Source organism: Bremia lactucae, linkage group LG16 (assembly GCF_004359215.1).
Source record: "Bremia lactucae strain SF5 linkage group LG16, whole genome shotgun sequence".
Taxonomy (NCBI): domain Eukaryota; phylum Oomycota; class Peronosporomycetes; order Peronosporales; family Peronosporaceae; genus Bremia; species Bremia lactucae.
The window spans coordinates 428,912-448,029 of record NC_090625.1 but is presented as its reverse complement, the minus strand read 5'-3'; the positions used below and the strand labels follow the sequence as shown (position 1 = coordinate 448,029).

General features: G+C 47.0%; 8 protein-coding genes across 8 annotated transcripts; 4 read left to right on the top strand and 4 right to left on the bottom strand.

The window, feature by feature from the left end:
* Nucleotides 1-2,765: 2,765 nt before the first annotated feature.
* On the top strand, nt 2,766-5,653 carry CCR75_006251 (uncharacterized protein; the record flags this gene model as incomplete). The annotated part of the gene is made up of 5 exons (XM_067964321.1): nt 2,766-3,446; nt 3,519-4,147; nt 4,172-4,559; nt 4,620-5,246; nt 5,322-5,653. The coding sequence occupies 5 exons, from the start codon at nt 2,766-2,768 to the stop codon at nt 5,442-5,444; spliced, it is 2,448 nt and encodes an 815-aa protein (XP_067819435.1). The 3' UTR covers nt 5,445-5,653.
* A 69-nt stretch (nt 5,654-5,722) lies between these two features.
* CCR75_006250 (uncharacterized protein) lies at nt 5,723-6,765 on the bottom strand (the record flags this gene model as incomplete). The annotated part of the gene is made up of 4 exons (XM_067964320.1): nt 5,723-5,866; nt 5,961-6,077; nt 6,252-6,378; nt 6,572-6,765. The coding sequence occupies 4 exons, from the start codon at nt 6,763-6,765 to the stop codon at nt 5,723-5,725; spliced, it is 582 nt and encodes a 193-aa protein (XP_067819434.1).
* A 609-nt stretch (nt 6,766-7,374) lies between these two features.
* Nucleotides 7,375-9,357, top strand: CCR75_006249 (uncharacterized protein; the record flags this gene model as incomplete). Its single annotated transcript, XM_067964319.1, has 1 exon — nt 7,375-9,357. The coding sequence occupies one exon, from the start codon at nt 7,375-7,377 to the stop codon at nt 9,355-9,357; it is 1,983 nt and encodes a 660-aa protein (XP_067819390.1).
* Nucleotides 9,358-9,404: 47 nt separating this feature from the next.
* On the bottom strand, nt 9,405-10,438 carry CCR75_006248 (uncharacterized protein). Its single transcript, XM_067964318.1, has 5 exons — nt 10,221-10,438; nt 10,108-10,164; nt 9,923-10,043; nt 9,722-9,858; nt 9,405-9,649 (listed from the first exon to the last, which is right to left on the bottom strand). Exons 1-5 carry the CDS (start codon nt 10,413-10,415, stop codon nt 9,500-9,502), a joined length of 660 nt encoding a protein of 219 aa, XP_067819391.1. The 5' UTR covers nt 10,416-10,438; the 3' UTR covers nt 9,405-9,499.
* A 131-nt stretch (nt 10,439-10,569) lies between these two features.
* Nucleotides 10,570-12,803, bottom strand: CCR75_006247 (uncharacterized protein; the record flags this gene model as incomplete). The annotated part of the gene is made up of 3 exons (XM_067964317.1): nt 10,570-12,186; nt 12,247-12,347; nt 12,428-12,803. The coding sequence occupies 3 exons, from the start codon at nt 12,801-12,803 to the stop codon at nt 10,942-10,944; spliced, it is 1,722 nt and encodes a 573-aa protein (XP_067819386.1). The 3' UTR covers nt 10,570-10,941.
* Nucleotides 12,804-12,893: 90 nt separating this feature from the next.
* CCR75_006246 (uncharacterized protein) lies at nt 12,894-14,066 on the top strand (the record flags this gene model as incomplete). Its single annotated transcript, XM_067964316.1, has 1 exon — nt 12,894-14,066. The coding sequence occupies one exon, from the start codon at nt 12,894-12,896 to the stop codon at nt 14,064-14,066; it is 1,173 nt and encodes a 390-aa protein (XP_067819387.1).
* An 86-nt stretch (nt 14,067-14,152) lies between these two features.
* Nucleotides 14,153-14,567, bottom strand: CCR75_006245 (uncharacterized protein; the record flags this gene model as incomplete). The annotated part of the gene is made up of 2 exons (XM_067964315.1): nt 14,153-14,254; nt 14,319-14,567. The coding sequence occupies 2 exons, from the start codon at nt 14,565-14,567 to the stop codon at nt 14,153-14,155; spliced, it is 351 nt and encodes a 116-aa protein (XP_067819388.1).
* A 65-nt stretch (nt 14,568-14,632) lies between these two features.
* CCR75_006244 (uncharacterized protein) lies at nt 14,633-15,153 on the top strand (the record flags this gene model as incomplete). The annotated part of the gene is made up of 3 exons (XM_067964314.1): nt 14,633-14,663; nt 14,753-14,993; nt 15,063-15,153. 3 exons carry the CDS (start codon nt 14,633-14,635, stop codon nt 15,151-15,153), a joined length of 363 nt encoding a protein of 120 aa, XP_067819389.1.
* Between the last annotated feature and the right edge of the window lie 3,965 nt (nt 15,154-19,118).

Here is a 19,118-nt window from a genome sequence, read left to right as displayed (position 1 = left end):
TAAAGGTGTGCGAGGCTGAGTTTCGACTCTTTCAAAAGCTCTTTCATCACGACCCAAGCGACGAGATGTTTCANATGGAGAGTCCGTATGACCTCATCCTAGGCATGCCATGGTTGGCAAAGTACCAACCATGGATAGACTGGCGTACACGCACAGTTGCGAACTCTACGCAGGACACCGGAAAGGATGTGCTCCTGCGAGAGGCCTATGCAACTGATGTCGTGTCGAACACAGTTGAGGGTGCGTTGACGGGATGTCAAACGTCACCAATTCCTACCCAGCTCGTGGAGACTGAGGTAGTGAATAGGACGATGACAAGTAGTCATGCGTCCGAATGTCCTGCACAGAGCCGAGAGCCTGTGGCAGTAGACGGCGAGCTGACAAGAAGTCATGCGTCGCATAAACCGGCACAGTGCCAAGAGCCTGGTGCGTTTGGAAGGGGTGCGTTAGCCAGGAAAGCAACGGCCCCCGGTTCCTAGTCAAAGGTCGTGGTGACTCGAAGAACGAGTACTTGATAGCTTAGGACGATCAGACGCACGTCTAAACGAGTGACCTTTAAATCAGTTCCTATTAAAGAGGATGGGCCATCGAACGAGGTTTCCGAGGCCGTCAAAGACAAAATTGCGGAGGCATCCTCAGTTGAGGTGCTCCGGCAAGTTTTTAAATCTGCTGAGGAGATAGTAAATCTGCCGAGGAGATAGTAAATCTTTGGAGATGTCGTGGGATCTGTTCCTTGCCGAATTAAAGGAAGGGAAGATTCACGAAATAGTCACACCAGTTCCAAAAGAGACTGGTGGACTATTGTTCTTCGTCCACAATCGACGAGAGCGTCCTAGAAACGGATAAAATGAAACGGTTTGCTGCTCAAGGCTGGGATGCCTTGAGAGAGTGTCCCTTCTTTGAGGTACTGTGAAACATCGCAATGTGTTCCGAGAAGAATTGTCGAGCCGCCTACCAGCAGATAGGGGCATCGGGCACGAAATAGACCTCCAACCTGGCACGAAGTACTGTGTGACTAGGCAATGGCCATTGCCAAAAGAACAAGTCGATTGTATGGATGAGTTCTTCGACAAGCGAGCCAAGGCGGGACATGTGCGTGGTCTAATCGCCTCACTGCAGCCCGACCTTTTGTGTGCATAAAGCCACAGGTGGATAGCGCGTGGTACATGGTTCCAATAAGCTGAACACGGCGACCATACCGGCTCAATCGACAATCCCGCTTAAAGACGTTTTGTTAAACTCCATGGGAAAGTCGACTATCTTTCCGCGCTGAATTTAAAGGATGGCTACAAAACAATTATGGATAATGGTCTGAGCAACAGACGTGGTTGTTTTAGCCAATGGAGAAGAGGACGCGTCTTTTTGGGTAGCGCTCCCATTAATGGTCGCTGCGCTATCCAGCGCAGACGACGAGACAGCCTTCGTAAATGTTGCTGTCTCCATGTTGTGATAAATGAGGAAGTTAGGATGGGCAATAATGCGCCATCATTCTTCCTCATTAGCTCGTTGTCCACATCACTACTATGAGGTGACGGCAACGGTGTTGACTCATTGTAGTCGACAATGAGCGACGGATCGGCATCGTCGCTGTTAAAGTTGAATGGATCTTTAAGCTCAGTTAACGCGACAGCAGCAGTAGATGTCGGCGATTCGTGTAAGGCATTAGACGCTGCCAGCGTTATAACGCGGCGCGTCCACTTAGCGTGTGGTTGAGTGGGTGTCTTTGTAGACGACCCACCATCATTGCCACTTTTAGGTGGCACTTTTTCGCCGTGTATGTAAACACAGGTCGCTAGAGTGACTGAGAAAACTAGGCGGCGTGTAAAACAGCTCGCAATCCATCCTTCCTCTTTGACGAAGTTAAATCGTTCTTGAAGGGAAGGGGATGTTGTAACGGGCTAACGTTGCCCTTATGTTACATGGTCCCCTCTAAGCACACTTTGTGTACTTAAGGGGATGGTCAATCTCTTAAATAAAGTAATTAGACCCACCACTTGGGTGTAGTTCACATTATGACCCACCCTTATGTATGTGATGCACATAGGTGCATTCACAATAGGAGGGATGACACCTATTGTATCCGTTGCGCGACGTATCTAGAAAGATACAGCTCGCAATACATATTAGCGTTATCGACCGAGATTACATTTTATGATTGGTGAAAATAGGTATGTATATTTGATATGATTAAGCATAAACCAGTCTGAAAACTACTTCCTACTTGGTAAGTGCGTACGAGGAGCCGGATTACCGCTCCCGTGACGACACTTAACCAGAGTACTTAGTGTGTTGGGTGAGGTCGCTAACGCGCCCACCACAACCCCCGCATTGCACGCGAGAGTAGACGGTCAATCGCTTCCTCGCTGTGCTAGGGTGTGTGCTTAAGTAGAGCGTGGCCGCGTTAAGACGTACCCACCTACACTACTAATCCTATTTTCGCTTCCCATCTGTTTACTTGATAGTTAAAGTGTGTAGCCTTTCTTGCAAGCGCATGACGCATCAGTTAATGAGCCTCCACCGATTTTTCTATATATAAAGTTGAAGCCGTGAAGGATTGAGTTCAGCACAAACCATGTTCACATTGTCAATGGCGAGTACAGTGGAGTACCAATAAATTAAGAATCGCTTAAAACATTGAAACCAAAGTTTCGTCCGAATTGCAATAATTCCCTAGTCAAGTTGTAATTATTTTACAATGATAATCAATAAATCCCATATTTACCTACATTTCAGACACCGAATTTTTTTCGAATACCTTGTCATCGATGGCACCACACGGGGTCTTGGAGACGCGTCTAACGTCGAAACAGGATGCTCTTTTACATTCGCTTGAGCGTCGAGTGCAGCTCAAGATTCAGGCAGAAGCGCATGCGCCACTTTATTCCGAGCGGCATCCAAATGCGCCTGAGACATTGCGTGATTTCATTGCGCGACGTCCAAGTAGCATCCCTTCCGCCTCGTTCAAATTCGATCCTTCATTTATCCATGTATCTTCCAAGATCGATCAGTGCATGTCACAATGGAACGCAGTATACGCTCACGCCCATGCGTCCCAAGCTCTCGTGGCAGAAATGGAAGCAAGTCATGCCCAGGTAGTGACCAAGACCCAAGCCTTGTATCAAAGCTTTGAAGAAATTTTACAACAAGTGGATGCTCTTGATACTCGCGTGGCATCAATTGCCGCGCCTATGCCTTACTTTACGGCGATTGATACTGTGGCCCACACTTTGGGCTTTGGCGTGAAATATGCGGCTCCATCGAGCGAATCAAAACAGCACGTTTTAATGAAAAATACGTCGACTTTGCGTAAGTTTTCCACAGTTGCGCTCGATACAAACAAAGCTGTGCAAGTGTATCAACATCGACGGGGTCTGGACCCCACAACGCCGGCCTTTGAGCAAGCATTAAAAACAATTGACCACTCGGTGGCGTATTTAATGCAACATGTACGACTAAAGTTGCAATTTTTTGTTCTTTAAATACAGAAGATAACAATCTCGTGAGTATGCTAATTGTAGCTAGAATACAAAGACTCGGCGTGTTTTATTGAAGCGTACAAGACGCTTGCAATTGGAGGAATTCAGGAGCTGAAAGACTATGCACTGAGTGGATTAGAAGCAGCAAAAGACGCCGTGAATGAAGTCATTCAAAAAGAGGCTATTTCTCATCAACCACGTGATCGATTGACGTCGTTACAAAGCCAATTGGAGGAAACGTCGCCGTGTTATGTCAATTTTTTGCTCGTTACTCCGGCGCTAGCAGCAGTCGCGAAGCAACTTGAGCGATTGCAGACTCCAACGCTTCAAGATCGATTCGAAAACATTCGGCTTCTAGGAGAAGTCATTGATGCGTATACGACACAACGGATGCACTTATTGGCGCCAATTCTTGGCGCATGGCTCGATACTGTCTCTCAAACGTCTGATCTCGTCAATGGACTTCGCATGGGCTGTACGCAGTTGTTAAAGGTGTGCGAGGCTGAGTTTCGACTCTTTCAAAAGCTCTTTCATCACGACCCAAGCGACGAGATGTTTCAATTTCCAGCCGTGAATGGGTCTTTTGATGAAAACGATCAAGAAGAGAATGACACGGCCTTTGAGTCTGTAATTTACTCATATGTTGGATACATATCTATCTATCGAGACTCGTGCTGACTTGTGTGCTTTTGTAGACGCTTTATCTTTCAGCTTAGTGGACTCTTGTACAATACAATGCGACCTCAATTTCTTGCTCAAAAGGATATGGAAATTCTATGTGAAGGGATTCAAGTCCTTCGGAGTGAAGTGATTGAAGGTTTGATAACTCCACGAATTGCGCTCGTTGGCTATACCGAGCCAGTAATGCTTCGCATGATCCAAGACGCTCAAGAACGTTTGATTCTGTGCATGCAAAAGTACATTCGAGACGAGATTGAAGGTTTTGTGCCATCTCCGAGCGATCTAGACTACCCCACAAAGCTCAAAGCAGCAGAAAACGTCAATGCACCGCTCTATGCGACGTGGTATCCATCATTAGAGCATACTTTAATGTGTTTGTCCAAGGGGTATCACTATGTAAAGGTACGTATTTGCGAAATGATTATCCAAAAAAATATCCAAAAATTCAAATTTATTCTGTAGGTCGAGATTTTTGAAGAATTGGCCCAAGATGCAATTCAAATTTGTGCTGCGTCGTTAGTAATGGCTTCAGCAGACATTACAGCCAATCACGGAGAGCTTCATGGCTCGCTTTTTCTTGTAAAACATCTGCTGACGCTCCGCGAGCAGATCACACCTTTTGAGATTCAATTTGCTCAAAGGAGCAAATCATTGGATTTTACCAGCAGCGCCGACGCTTTAAATGAATTGCTTGTCGATGCATCAACGCTCTTTCGTTTCTCTGGTCTAAATGGGATTGTCAATCTTGTTTCACGTGGCATGCCTCAGATTCAAGAGACCACGGCCGATGTGAAAAAGGCGTTAGAGCAAGAATTGAGAAAAAGTTGTACACACTTTATTGAATTTGTGCTTCAGCAATTGGCCCAACCATTGCTTGACTTGCTTAAGCAAATTGCGCATGAGCAGCAAATGCAACACGCCACAGCTTTGGACTTTCGACAGTGTGCGTTCACAGCCCCCAACGAAGTCTACGATGTGCTGGCTAGTTTGTCTCGTCAGTTAGGCGACGTGCAACTGAGAATCCGGGAAACCGTACATCTCTATCTTCGCAATGCATCTACTGAAATGATTTTATTAAAACCCGTGCAGGTGAATTATTGTTGTGAATAGTGACATTTTTGGTGGATCAAGACTTACTTATTTGAGATTTTTTTGTGCTTCCAGCAAAATCTATTAGATGCTGTCAGAAATGTCAGCGCATTAATGAAACGCACGTATACATGCGAGGAGCTTCAGTCCTGTCAAGAAATCACTGCTATTGTGTTGCAACAACTTGATGCTTTTTGAGTGCAGGGTCCGTCGTACGCACTTAAGTGTTTTGGCAATGATTTATAAGCCATATCGTCGTTTTAAAACTTTTTTTTTGTGACGTTGTTTTGGTAATGGGGCAAAGCCTCAAATTTTAAGTCGAAATTTTAGGAATATATAAAGGAATAAAACCTGACTGCTACACAAGGCAATATAATTGTCAAACAACATATCAGTTGTGATCATAATCTCCCTGACATTGCTTGTCATGTTCTATTTATTTTTATGTTTGTGGAAGAAAGTGACTATGACCCGTTTTATAATTGGTACGATACATCTGAGCAAATTGCTTTCGAAAAGCCAAATGCATTTAAGCTGCGGTCTAACATGACACGTGCAGGGCGAAGTATACGGATGTAGAAACAGCTCGTACACGTTTGCGTAGAATCAATAGCCATGATCTATATGAACAACAAAAAATATTTGGTCTGTTTTGCTCCTCGCAATGTAATCAACTAAATTTAATATAAGCATTTAATAAGTATTTAACCGTACCATCACGCAGTTACAGCTCCAAGCATTATTGTTTCTAAAAGGCGAATGACGTGCACGCGGAATTGCCGAAATAAGCCACATGGCGATGATGAAAGGCTCTACTTGCTTCTTACGATGCTTCAAAACATCCAATGCATTTATTGGTGTGACACATCGCGATAGAATTTAATGGCGATGGTCAAAGTTAGGATAGTGGGCTGCAAAGAAATCCCGATTGCAACACCGGTAATCTTTTTAATGTCTATTTACAAACCAGATAGCACCATCACCAATGACGAAAAATATATATACCGTAATCCCCGTAGCTAGGCGTGAGCCAATACACAAATATCGTTTGAGGCGTTTCGACTCGACGCGACACAATTGCAGCCCTTCGCAACCAATTGATAAAAGTGCAATAGTATTACTAACGTCTGTGCTTTAAACAATCGCAGCATTGCAACCATGGCTCGACTCATACATTAACGCCTAGCTTATGCTGTATAATTTAATTGGACATTTTAGGGAAGGCGATTATGTGCTCAAACTTTATTCAAACCACGGATTACATTCGGCTTTTCATCAATTGGTTATCACGGGCTGTAATAGTATCACCGACACTTTCTACGTACAAGCCAGAGGCTGACGACAAGTCCCAAGGGCGCTTTGCGATCAAGGCTTCAAGGCCTGGTCCCAACGTCGACGGGTCTCGCAAGGAATAATCAATAAATCCTTCTTCTTCTATTGAAGGTTGGTGTTCCTTAATCTGATAAAGCAAATTCTCACTTTTCTGCAGTTTAAACTTCATCAAACCGCTATCGGTCATTTAAACTAGTGATTGTAGTTACTTTTGTCCAAACAATGTTTTGCTGGTAGCCCAGTCAAATATATGATGCTCACGTCATCGCATCAATGCTGCTTTCGTCCTTCACTCGTCATGTGTACAGTATTAAACACACGAATGTTCGTCGTACTGCTGCTTTGTGACTATAGTTGTTCGATATTTACAATTACAAACCTCGTCTCGTAAAATCAATCCACACGTCTCAGCACAGTCGATTGCAGCGTCGTACTTCCAGCTTCAAGCGAATTGGATCAGATTGGCACGTCTTTCAGGCACATCGCAACGTCTTCGAAATTTTACCTTCTTACTCATTAGCATCATCAATGAAATCCTCCATCAATCGGCAAAGATATCTTGCTATTTCATAGAAGCTGTCGAAACCAACAAAGTAGAAGAAAACGCAGAACATTAAGCATAGTCTACCCGTTTGGGAAGCCAATCGCTCCAAACGCTCCATCCCAATTCCGAAGAAATTTATAACATTTCGCATCGGCTTTCGAGTCACATTGTAACTCCAAGCCCCGCTCTCACCAGACAGAACATACACCCGGTCGACCTTACTTTGTCATACCCGTGTGAAGAAGGAGTACAATGACTTTCTCGTCGACGCTTCAGCTCCGTCTTTTTGAAAACCATTCGCTTGACAAGAAGCTGGAATGCTCACGAGAATTTACCGAAAAGGATGATGACATCAATTGGGATCGGCGATATTCCATCTCGAGTGATGGCAAATGGCCGAGCTTCAAGCGACAGGATATATATCTGGATGATCCACAAACCACGATAGATACAGCATTTCAAGCGAATTCTAATGCCATGGTTAGCTGTGATGGAAGTGGGGCAACTGTGCACTCGGATTGGCATGCGATCTCGTCCAATTCTTTCGATGAAACGTGCTTAGAGAATGAATACGGGTGTTGGGCGAGCATGCCGACTTCCAACACTTCTCTGACGCACTTGAATGAACCGATTCACAAACTTACATTAGAGAACGAAGATCACGATATGCCAGTCATTTCAATGCCATATCCTGGCTCGACCTGGTTCATGGGCAATAAGCCAGAAAGTGGTTTTTGCTTGCCCTCGCTTGGGGGACTAACGCCTCGATTGCAAGCATCGAGCGCTGTAGCGACTGCAATTGGTTGCGCTTCAAGCTTACGGTCGGGGAGTGTAGACTTTTCGCTTACGACGGGAAAATTAGTAAGTGATCCGTCTACTGTTCAAGTGGAACCGTTCGCTCCGTGTTTGCCACCAACACTAGAGCCATCCGAGTTACTCTTTGAAGACATGACTACATGGTCAGGGCCTCCACCAGATCCGTATGACAATCAGCACTATCACGAACAACAAGAGCAGCCTTTTGAGAACGTCATGACAGACCCTAGCACCTCGAGTGGCTACCTCTATGACGACGGCACTAGCAGTAACAACGCGATGGCAACTGGTCTTCACGAATATGCTCCTCCGTATCAACGTTTGCTCCATTCAAACGTGTCAGCAGGACCGTTGCTGAATGGAACAATGCCGCCGCATGACATTTATCCAACCGAGACGCACTGGAGCTCGAATCAATCGCCGCCCTACTATTCGACCTCGTTACCCTCATGCACTACACCGATCGAGTCAATGAACAACCAATACATTGTAAGTGACCACAGCAGCTCAAATCTCAACGAAGGACCGAATTTGAAACGGATGGTGCTCAATTCGACGCATCACCAAAACGTTTCAAATCAACCGCAGTCGACGGAATGTGGCGAACCCATCGAGAGTTCAAGTCCACTACTCTCGAATACGACATCTTCGTCGAAAATACAACTTCTTACAGCTTTAAACAATTGTTATTGGAAAAATGGTCGAAAGAATTTGCAGTGTTTTCCATCGTGTCCAGAGCATCACGATTTCTACTCTATGAAAATGAACAATCGCAAGCACTCCAGTGTTGGGGTCTGTCGTGGACCCGTCTACTGTCACGCATTCACGGATGCTGCCGATTTTTTACCAGCAGCGTCCACACAACATATGAAACAAGACCATAGAGCAGGGCTATTTCCAGGACACCGCGATGCAAGAGAGCTCTTTGTTCTAGGACGATTCGAGCGCGTACCTCAGCAGGACACGACGAATCTGCTAGAAGAGCTTAACAGTCCGCTAACGTTTTCAAATGCAGCTACTTTTGAGCAATTTCGCTTTACGTGTTTTCAGGCCGTTGAAATGGAAGAGCGACGGGTATTGATGCCTCAAGCGACAAACGTTGTGGATGTAACCAAAGCGGTCGATTCTCCAAAGAAGCGCTTTCTTCGAAGTACGTGGTTCTTTTTGCCGGACGTGTGGAAAGTGCAGCCAATGCTTAAGAAAAAACGCAAAGCGACACGCTCGGCCCCGGCCCAAACATTCCCATTTTGTTTTCGCATATTCATTTACCGGCGCCATCTCAATGGACCTGGCTACTCGTGCATTGCTGACACGGCCTCAAGCTTTTTTGAGCTGTATTCGACACGTACAGTGGACCGAGTGAAGCGTAAATACTGGAGCAGTGATAGCTCGTCCGACCAGGGAGTGGCCAAGCATTAAGGAGTTTGAAAAAAGGAGGTTAGTAAACAATTAGCATTGAAACCCGTAGAAAACGCAATAATATTTACAATAATCGATAAACCTATTATATATTTCAATTCATACTGCAATGATTGCTTATTTTTGCCGCCAGCTATGTACACTACACAATTTTGGCAGCTTGGATCAAGAGCTGTAGCGAAGCTTTCGCAAACGTCGTCACGATATCTTGGCTGCCTCTGTTTGGATCCAGAACGTCAGGCGTATGAGCATCCACGAATTGTTGTTCTTCGTCACGTGCCGTTTTTAGCAACTAGGAGTTAAATAGGAGTCAAATGACTTGAGCATGATGACTAAAAGGTGGGGTATCGCAACCTTCACGTACCTCCTTTAGCTCGACCATGTCATGTTGATTGGCATGAATCTCCCGAATTTGATCGTTGTAGTAGTCGCTTACTGCCATTTTGACGCCAGTCAAGTATGAGATGCTTACTGCGTCGCCCAAAGGTTTTAAAGCACAGCCTACAGATCACTCGCATCAATTCTAGTGCCTTTCGACCATCCTCTTTTAATACTGCAGACGTACCAATAACAAAACTGCACACATTCACCGCAGGAATCATGAAGCTCGGTCGAAATCTCAGTTCTTCGGCAACCACGGCATCGTTTATACGCTGTACTGCCAAGTCTGCAATAATGCTTAGTTCCTGAAACAATAAATTTTCTATCAATATTTCTTTATAAAACGGCTAAAAATGACTTAAAAGTAACCTTTAGGGTATCAAGGTGTTGAGGGGAGTAGGATTTCCCGACGGAAAAGTCTGCCACCTACATTGGTCGAATCCAATAAATATTGAGTTTTGCAAGGTTAAGTACGCACGCACCTTGGCTTCAAGTATCTTGGCGGTGGCCACTTGGATGGCGTGGCCGCCGCGTACCATCTCGCTGACCTCCGCGTTGAGCGTCTGCGGGTGTCTCGGAACGTTACCACATCCTTTTTCTAACCAATTGGGGTGCGCGTGGGTTGAGGAGGCACGGCTGGCGACATAGCCAGCGATCGCTCGATTTTGCTTTAGCATTTAAGTTGAGAAATGTCGTTTATGTTTTATAACACAATTAGTTAGGTTTGCAATCAAAGCCTAAATTAAAACGTCAAACGTCAAGGGCGTCAATCTTGGCTCGTGGCTAAGTCAACAGAAGTTTTGCAGACCTACTAAATGCAATTGTATCTGGGTTATAGTTTGCAAAGACTAAAACGCATTACGTCCAGGATAATGACACGTAATCAACGTAACCATTGCGGCTGATTAGTAGTTCAAAAGTTTCAACAAAGTTTACGTTTTGGGGTATAATGAGTACCATCCTTTTTAAACACTCGAAAACTAATTATCTCGGCGATAGATCGATTATGGACAAACACAATTTTGTCTTTACGCAACCAACAGCAACTTGACATGGTTTCCGCTCTTCCATCATATAAAAATGTATCCAGATAACTCTATTCGAAGCAATTCAAAGATCGTAGTAGCTCGTGCAGTCCACAAAACTCGTTTCGGTCAAAGCAGGATAAACAAGTGACACTTCAGTAGAGACGTGACAGAGAGCTCAAGTATTCTCGGAATACTCCAATGATGTCAATAAATGCTCAAGCGCTTCGCGCACTTTGCCACCAAGACGACGCTGGCTTTTTCCACATCGAACGTGCTCGACTTCACTATCACGCCCTCGTTTTCGCAGCGCTGCTTCAAGTTCGCTAAAATTCTTGTACTGAGCTGACAGACCCACCGTCTTCGCAGCACTCAATCCAGGAATTTGTAAGAGCATTCTTTGATAGATTTCACGCACAGTAAATTGGGTCTTTTTTCGAAATTGCGAATTAAATGGATCAAATGTTTGTGGCGGCCAGCAAAACACTTGCGCAAACGCGTTGGTGTCAAAACTGTGAACAGGCAACACATGAGACGTACTTGGCTTCACAGAGCAGGAATGACGTGGAAAAACGGCCAGTAATCGGGCGTATACTCGAGCAAGAAATGACACGGTTTCGTCCGTATTTTGACAGTGTTGAACGAAGAAATTATTTTGCATTTGAGTACGACCCATTGCTGTTTGAAGACCGCTCGAACGGACAGTTGTGATCTGCGTTAAGGAGCCTTCAATGAGATAAATCACACGCACATCCCCACAACTTTCACGCACAGTGGCTAACCGAATCTTTTGTTCATAAAATCGTCGGTCAATGATACTCCCCGACAAATCGTGCACTTCTTTTCGCTCGACAATGACATTGAGCATGAATTCCTCCGTATCTTCATTAATGCGAGTCCGACGTGCGATCCACTGGACGTCACCAACCCCAAGTGCTCGCACTTCACAATTCACGTTTTGTTCCAGCAATTTTCGTTCAAGGATTCGAGGATTCCGACGCTCAATGACTTCGCGATGATCGAGGAGTAAGACGAGCTCCCACGTGTCCGTTTCGCGGATTAAATCTTCACGCACAGAGCGTAACTGGGTTACAATGTTGACTGAATGTTGCCCGTCTGGGGTGCAAGACGTTTCCTGGTCCGAGTCGTCTAGTTCCACGTACACGGAAGGACTTGAACGTGGGATCATTGAGAGATTTGGAGCTGATATCGAAGTAGTAGTCGTACTTGAAAAAGAAGTAACGGACTCTGTAGTCGAAGAAGTAGTTGTTGCTGTTTCTGTGAGAGACCCTGGACACAATTTGGCGCTTTCTTGACCCTTTGCAGTTAAATAATAAAAGCCCATGTTCGACCTTTTAACCACTTCATGTGTGCCACACAGCGACGTAAGACACGCCCGCATCTTGACACTATTGCCGTCATACTAGAGATCATACATCGGCATTGAAACTTCGATAAGCTAGTGAACATTATCTATTCTCACCCCAGTGTCAATCAGTCGTTTCAGCAACGCTTTGCTAGACATGGCGGCGTCTTCCTGCACTGCTTGAGCTTCCTGCAGCGCTAATAGCACAAACCACGGCTCTGCGTATGACAATACCAATACTTTCTCAATACTGCTATTAATTCACTTAATGTCCCGCATAAAATGCCCAATACTATACGTTTGCGATAAGCAGGTACGTAGACTCTTGTCGATGTCCCGCTTAAAGCGCCTCTTGTTGATACCTCGGTCTGTGCGCAAGCTACAGCCACTGGAAGTTGATCAGTAGGCATGGCACAGGACGCTTCCTCTAAGAAGCCTCGTTTTCTTAATATGCCATGGATCTGGTTGGCTAGGTAGTTGCCAATGTGCCGTAGCTTCTTGGCCTCGGAAACGCTGCGCAGCGGCTTAGAATGTGCGCGCACGGAAGCGATTGCTCGCGCATAATTCGAGGCCAGGTGTGAGGATTCACGTATGCGCTGCTTTAGTGCTAGCAGATCTTCCACAAGCGGATCATTGGCCGCGTGTACACAGCCTTGCGTGCTGCGCTGGGTCATGCTACCTTATTTACTTAAAGTTCGCAGGCCCCACTGCGAACTTAATAAAACGCAAATTTGCTGGTACTTTTTAAGAAAGCCGACTAATTAATGCGACGCTTTGACGCGGACAAAGAGAACCGTGTGGCGGTCGCCTCGAGCTACTCGCATCGTGCGGCTCTCACGTCTCGCCAATTCAACCCCAGTGACAGTATCCTCGCTTCCTCTGGAGCCGGGAAGCGGCCGCATAATCAAATGGACGTCTCAAACTACCTGCGCAAAGCAGGTGGCGACAGACCGGCCGCCTCTCGGCGGCCCCATGGCGCAGTCCCGTCGTCGCACACAAGCTCGTATATGCGTGGCATTGGCTCAGGACTACACAAGGTTGCGACGCATTCAACTATTTCGTCGCAGAGTTCTAGTCGCTTGACATCCTCAAGCGCTACGACTTCGGCAAAGCCCTCGACAAAGACGGACGAGACCTCGAAAAAGACATGGAAGCTCAGTGACTTTGAGATTGGCAAACCTCTTGGTAAGGGCAAATTTGGCAACGTTTATCTCGCACGAGAGAAACAGTCAAAGTACGTGGTGGCGCTTAAAGTTTTAAACAAACAGCAACTGATGAAATCCAATATGGAACACCAGCTTCGACGCGAAATTGAGATTCAGTCACATTTGCGTCACAAATCGATATTGCGACTTTACGGTTACTTTTTCGACAGTAAACGTGTGTACCTAATTATCGAATATGCTCCGCAGGGCGAGCTCTATAAGAAGCTCATGCGAGCGGGTCGGTTCTCTGAGACGCAAGCGGCGCTATACATTCAAGAGATGGCGCGTGCGCTTCAGTATATGCACAGCAAGCATGTCATTCACCGTGACATTAAGCCGGAGAACCTACTTCTTGGCTTTCATGGCGAGCTCAAGATTGCCGACTTTGGCTGGTCAGTCCACGCTCCGTCGTCTCGACGAACGACGCTGTGTGGAACGCTAGACTATTTGCCGCCTGAGATGATTGAAAACAAGCCACACGACGAGAACGTTGATGTCTGGACGCTAGGCATTCTCATGTTTGAATTCCTCACCGGTGCGCCTCCTTTTGAGACGGAGAATACAAAGGAGACGTACCGCCGAATTGCCCACGTGGACGTGAAGTTTCCGAGCCATGTATCGCCTGAAGCGCGAGACTTGTTATTGAAAATATTGCGTCACGATCCGCAGCAGCGTCTTTCGCTGGAACGAGTGCTGGAGCACCCTTGGATCACGCAGCATTGCAAGAAATAGTGTACATGAGTGTAGTATGATTCCTTTGCACATTGTGTTTGCTACGCTAGACAGCTATTCCTATCCTTATCTCGAGTTTATTGAGCTCACTCGACTGTACGTTTGTCCTGGCGCATCGCCTCTCGGTGAGATTCGGCAATTTTCTGGTAGCCCGTAGGCAATTCAAATTGCTTGGCGAATCCGTCGGCCTACGTAGTAACTCTGTCAATACAAGCGATTGTTTGTGATTTTCCTCTTGGAAACACGCAGTACCTGCTCATCTAGCGCTTCCAATTGTTGCTCCACTGTGTTCGGAAACGATTTGAAAACGTTAGAGCGCTGGGCATCGCTCTCTGCGGACTCCAGCAGCTCCTGTTTTAATCGACGCAACTCCAGTAGCTTGGCCTGCACTTCGGCATGGGCCATGCAACTACGTTCGTAGTTAGCGCGATTGGTCTGGCTGATGATATATGTCGAATCCTCCACGATCTCGCGCACCATACGTGACGTTTGGCCACCCATGGGTGAACACGATGCAAGCAAGATATTGTTAAGGTGGCGTACACTACAAAAAAAGGTGAAGCACGATGGCATCGTATCTGCAAGAACTGATTGATCGTAAGTTCTGAGGCTGTGCATGCGCTTTGGCGCACGCTGACTACATGAGGCTCATGCTATCGAATTGACGATCGCAATATGATGCGTAGAAACCATATCAGTCATCACGAATGACGGCCGGAATATAATTGTACAGCGCATGGATTCCAGCAATGCTGAAGCGTGCTCTGATATATATTGTGCATATGATTGCTTGATGCAGGGTGTGTTGAAGGGCTATGATCAGTGCATAAATGTTATTTTAGACGATAGTTTCGAGCGGGTCTTTTCGCTCAAGGAGCCGGTGGAGGCCGTGGAGCTGGGGCTTTACATCGTACGCGGCGATAACATGTGCGTGCGATAAGGCTTGGAGAATGCAAGCATTGCCAATAATCAATTTGTATTACTGTCATGGGGCAGTTGTGTAATTGGAGAAGTTTCTGCGGCCATTCGAGAGGAAGTAATCGATGATCAGACGCGAGCGGCGCCGCTGAAGCCGCTGATTCATTAGCTCACAATAATTTACCAAATTTTGCCTTGCACTAAGATGGCTGCATAAATAATAGTTTTCTTCTAACATTGCAAGCAGGTTGACAAAAAGATAGCAATTTGCATTCGACGTTGTCGGACCGAAAAAAAATATTGCTCATTCGAGAAGCGTACGTACAGCTATCAAGAAAAGTTTCAAAATTTGCTACAAAGTGTTTTTAGAAACTGCAAAATTTGCTCAGAAATATATTTATTAGTTAAAATTACATCTAGCTAATGAAACGGCTAGCTCATTACATAAATATTAAAAACCAATAAGAGGAAAAATCAAGAAGAAATAGTATGTTATCTTATACGTAATGTTGTCGATATTATTATACATAATAATAGTGTGGCATTTAATGACAGTTCTGTCCATTGTTTAATTTATAGCCCCGCCCATCACTGCTAGATGCGCGAAGAGGCGGTGAGCAATGAGTCGAAAATACTTAATTTCTTGTACAACATATTGAGTCGACGTATTAGTGTCGGAAGATGAGCGTGGACGGGCACACTGACCATAAACGGTTCACCAACGTCACAGCTCACCAATGAACCAATGCAGCTCTTCCTACAATGCTACGCTCCTTTACAGCGTGTATAAATACCAGCATTGAGTACATTAATCGGCATCGCCGCTTAGGACACAAATGAGCTAGGAGGATATAACATGCTAATGCCGAATGAAATTGTCTTTATTTACGCCAGGTGTTAACAGGTCATGAGCCCAATAACAAAGACAAGTGACATTAAGCTCACACCGGCAAACCAGGTCACAAAAGGCCTCGTCGGCTCATGGAGCCTCGCCAGCACGCGCCGCCGCAGTCGTTCAAGACTCGCCAGCTCACGATAAGAGCTCGGCGACTGACAAGATTCTTGCAGCCTTCACCGCTTTCACTGAGCGCATGGCAAAGATGAAGTCTTCGTAGCGCGAGCGCGATGAGCATGAGCATGAGAGAATGATGGGCGCTGTCGAGAGCGGCATATTCGCATCAGCACTTGAGGCGAATATACGTCCACGACGATAACATTCGAGGCGCTCATGGACTCGCCCGAACAAAAGCCTGTTGCGCGGCCACCGTGCGTGCCTGTCATCGGGGAGCCGATATTTTCTTTGCTTGCTCCACCACGCGGCAGACACCGCAGGATCAGCGCGGCAAGCTCGAGCTCCGACTACCGCCGCGACACTGCGTCCAGTTCAAGCACGACCCGCAACGCAAGCGTCCGCAACGGCAGCATCGTTCGCGACACCAAATGCAAGCCGGCTTAAGCTTTCGATTCGTAAGTCTAACGCGACTGAGCTTTACAAGAGACTCGGGCCGGATTCCTCGATTAGGGCTGGACATTTATGCGCTCCGTCAATCTGGCTGAGTCCGCTCGCGGTTCTACCTGGAGTGAAGATGTCAAAGTCGACACCACCGTAGCGGCACGGCTGAGCGGTGCTACCACAACCAGGTAAAAGCGTGGTGGAACCAGAGACCGACGCTCGACTACATCATGTGCCAGCTGCATGCAACGTACAAGATGACAATCACGGCTAGCCAGTCCATGAAACTTTTCATGCAGAAATAGGACTCAAAGCGCACATGGGCTGAGCACTACCTCTACATGGTGGCTGTCAGTGACGAACGCGGAGGCGCAGACTCGCTCGTGCTGGACAATATTATCTATCACTCGTCAACGTAGCTTATAAACGTCATGCGCGCCAAGTAAGACCCGACGCGTGTCGACTACCTGCGCAATGCTGATGAGCTGGCACACTTTGTGCAGTCGATCGAGTCAGGCAACGATGTAGCCGGACGCGAAGTAGTCGCTGCACAAGTCGACGTGAAGCGGAAACAAGTACGAACCTGCTACAGCTGTGGCAAGATCGGATGTTAAAATCCATTTACTTGAATGGTTCCGTTTGGTAACGGTGTGGTCGTTCCTATCTAGGTAAGCTGTCACTGTATTGGACATGACCAACAAGTTAAGGACCTTGTAGGGTCAATCGACATATAGGATAGCAGAAATAAAAGCTAAGAAAAGAAAAATACACTGTTAAGTTTGGTGAGTCGCTTTTATCGCTATCCAAGTATTGGACGTGTAAGCTTAATGCCGCTCGAAAGGTAAATACGGTGGCGGCACGCCAAAATGGCAGCGGAGGTGGCGGCATGGTCCTCGCACTTACCCACAAGAAGACAAGAGGGCGAGCGCGACACGTCCAACGCAACGATAAAGAGTAGCGCGAGATGGTGCTAACTGAAAGCGACGCGGGTGATTTTAATCGAGGCAGCTGGATTCTCGACAGCGACGCGATTCGGCATCTCGTAAATGAGGAGGAGGCGTTACTGATTGACTCGGCCACCTGCATCACGAGATCGCCAATGATTATGGTGAGTCTCTGCACCTGACGAGTCGGCAGCATGCGACTTAAGGTTATAGCGCGCGATGTCGAGAGAACCGTGATGCTCACGGACGTGTATCTGGCGCCGTGACTGGCGAAGAACATCGTCTCGGATGGCAAGCTCGAATCGAGATTGCCCTGAGCGCAGGCCAGATTCGCGACGAAGGAAAGGTTTAGCTCTCGTCTACGACGGTGAAACGTGCTCTCTTGATTGACGCAGCGACGGTGCAATCGCGTTTGACGTCTTAATGGACTGCGACGTGCTGTTCGTCGAGATGATGGCAACGCAAGACAGGCATGGGGCAGGCGAGACCATCATGGCAGCGCTTGAAGCAGTTGTGACCACGGATGTGGTAAGCAACGTGCAAGAAGGCACGCCGCTGTACTTCCTTCAGCGCTTTAAGCATCTGGCGTTCGACACTATCGAGCTCATGGCACGAGACCCAGTCTCAGGCATCCGACTGACGAGTAACAAGGGCATGGCGTGCGTCTCGTGCATGGAGAATTAGCAAACGCGCAACAAAGAGCCACAACAGGACAGCGGGGCCAATGCGCGAATTGATAGAGTCGACAATGTGATCTGCTCGGATCTGAAAGGTCCGATGACGCCGAAAGACAGACTCGGCAACCATTATCAATTTCGTAGACCACAGGTCAAACTACTACCGCACCTTCTCGCGCTGACAAAAGATGCAGCTGCCAAGCAGTTGTGGCGTTTCTTGTCTTCTTCGAAAAGCATTTCGACTGCCGCATTCATGTGCTACGCAAGGACGGCAGCGGTGCGTATGTTAACGTCGATCTTTTCTGCAAGAAGACTGGCGTCGCAAGACAAATTTCCGAGGCGCGAAATCAGGCATCCAACGGTAAGGCTGGCGCATACACAGGACGGTGTTGAACCTAGCATGTAACATGATATTTGCGTGCGGGCTGCCAGCGCACTTATGGGGCGACGCGGTCCAGTATGCGGCGTACATCCTGAATCGCAGCCCAACCCGCGCGATCCAAAACGAACATCGCCAATCGAAAATCTGACAGGGACGGTACCGAAGTTACGCGAGTTCCTCGAGTTCGGCTCTCTCTGTAGCGTATGTCGAGATCCGCGCACGAACTCGCTGCAACAGCGTGCGCAGATTGCCACAATTATTGACATTAGCAAGGAAACGAAAAGCTATAAGGCCTACCTGCGAAGAAGAACAGGGTCATCGCGACACAACATGTCAAGAACATCGACACACTGTCTGACAGCAGACCGCGCAGCTGCAGCAAGCAATGAACAACGGAGACAGAGCCGGCACGACGCGTGACTTGACTCCAGCAACAGCGTCAGCACCAAACAACAGCGGCATCATTAATACGGCGGGTCAATAGAAGAGCAAGAAGCAGTGGACACGGTCCGCACATGGTACGCGCAGTGCATCGAAGCGCGCGCAGGTAGCCGCAACTCAGGGAGAGTCGTCTGAAAGCGATGACGTCGCGAACGCTGCTTTCGAGCGGGACCCGACCAACTTTAGGGAAGCCATGCGCAGTGGCAAGCGCGATGGCTGGACCATGACAATGGAAGA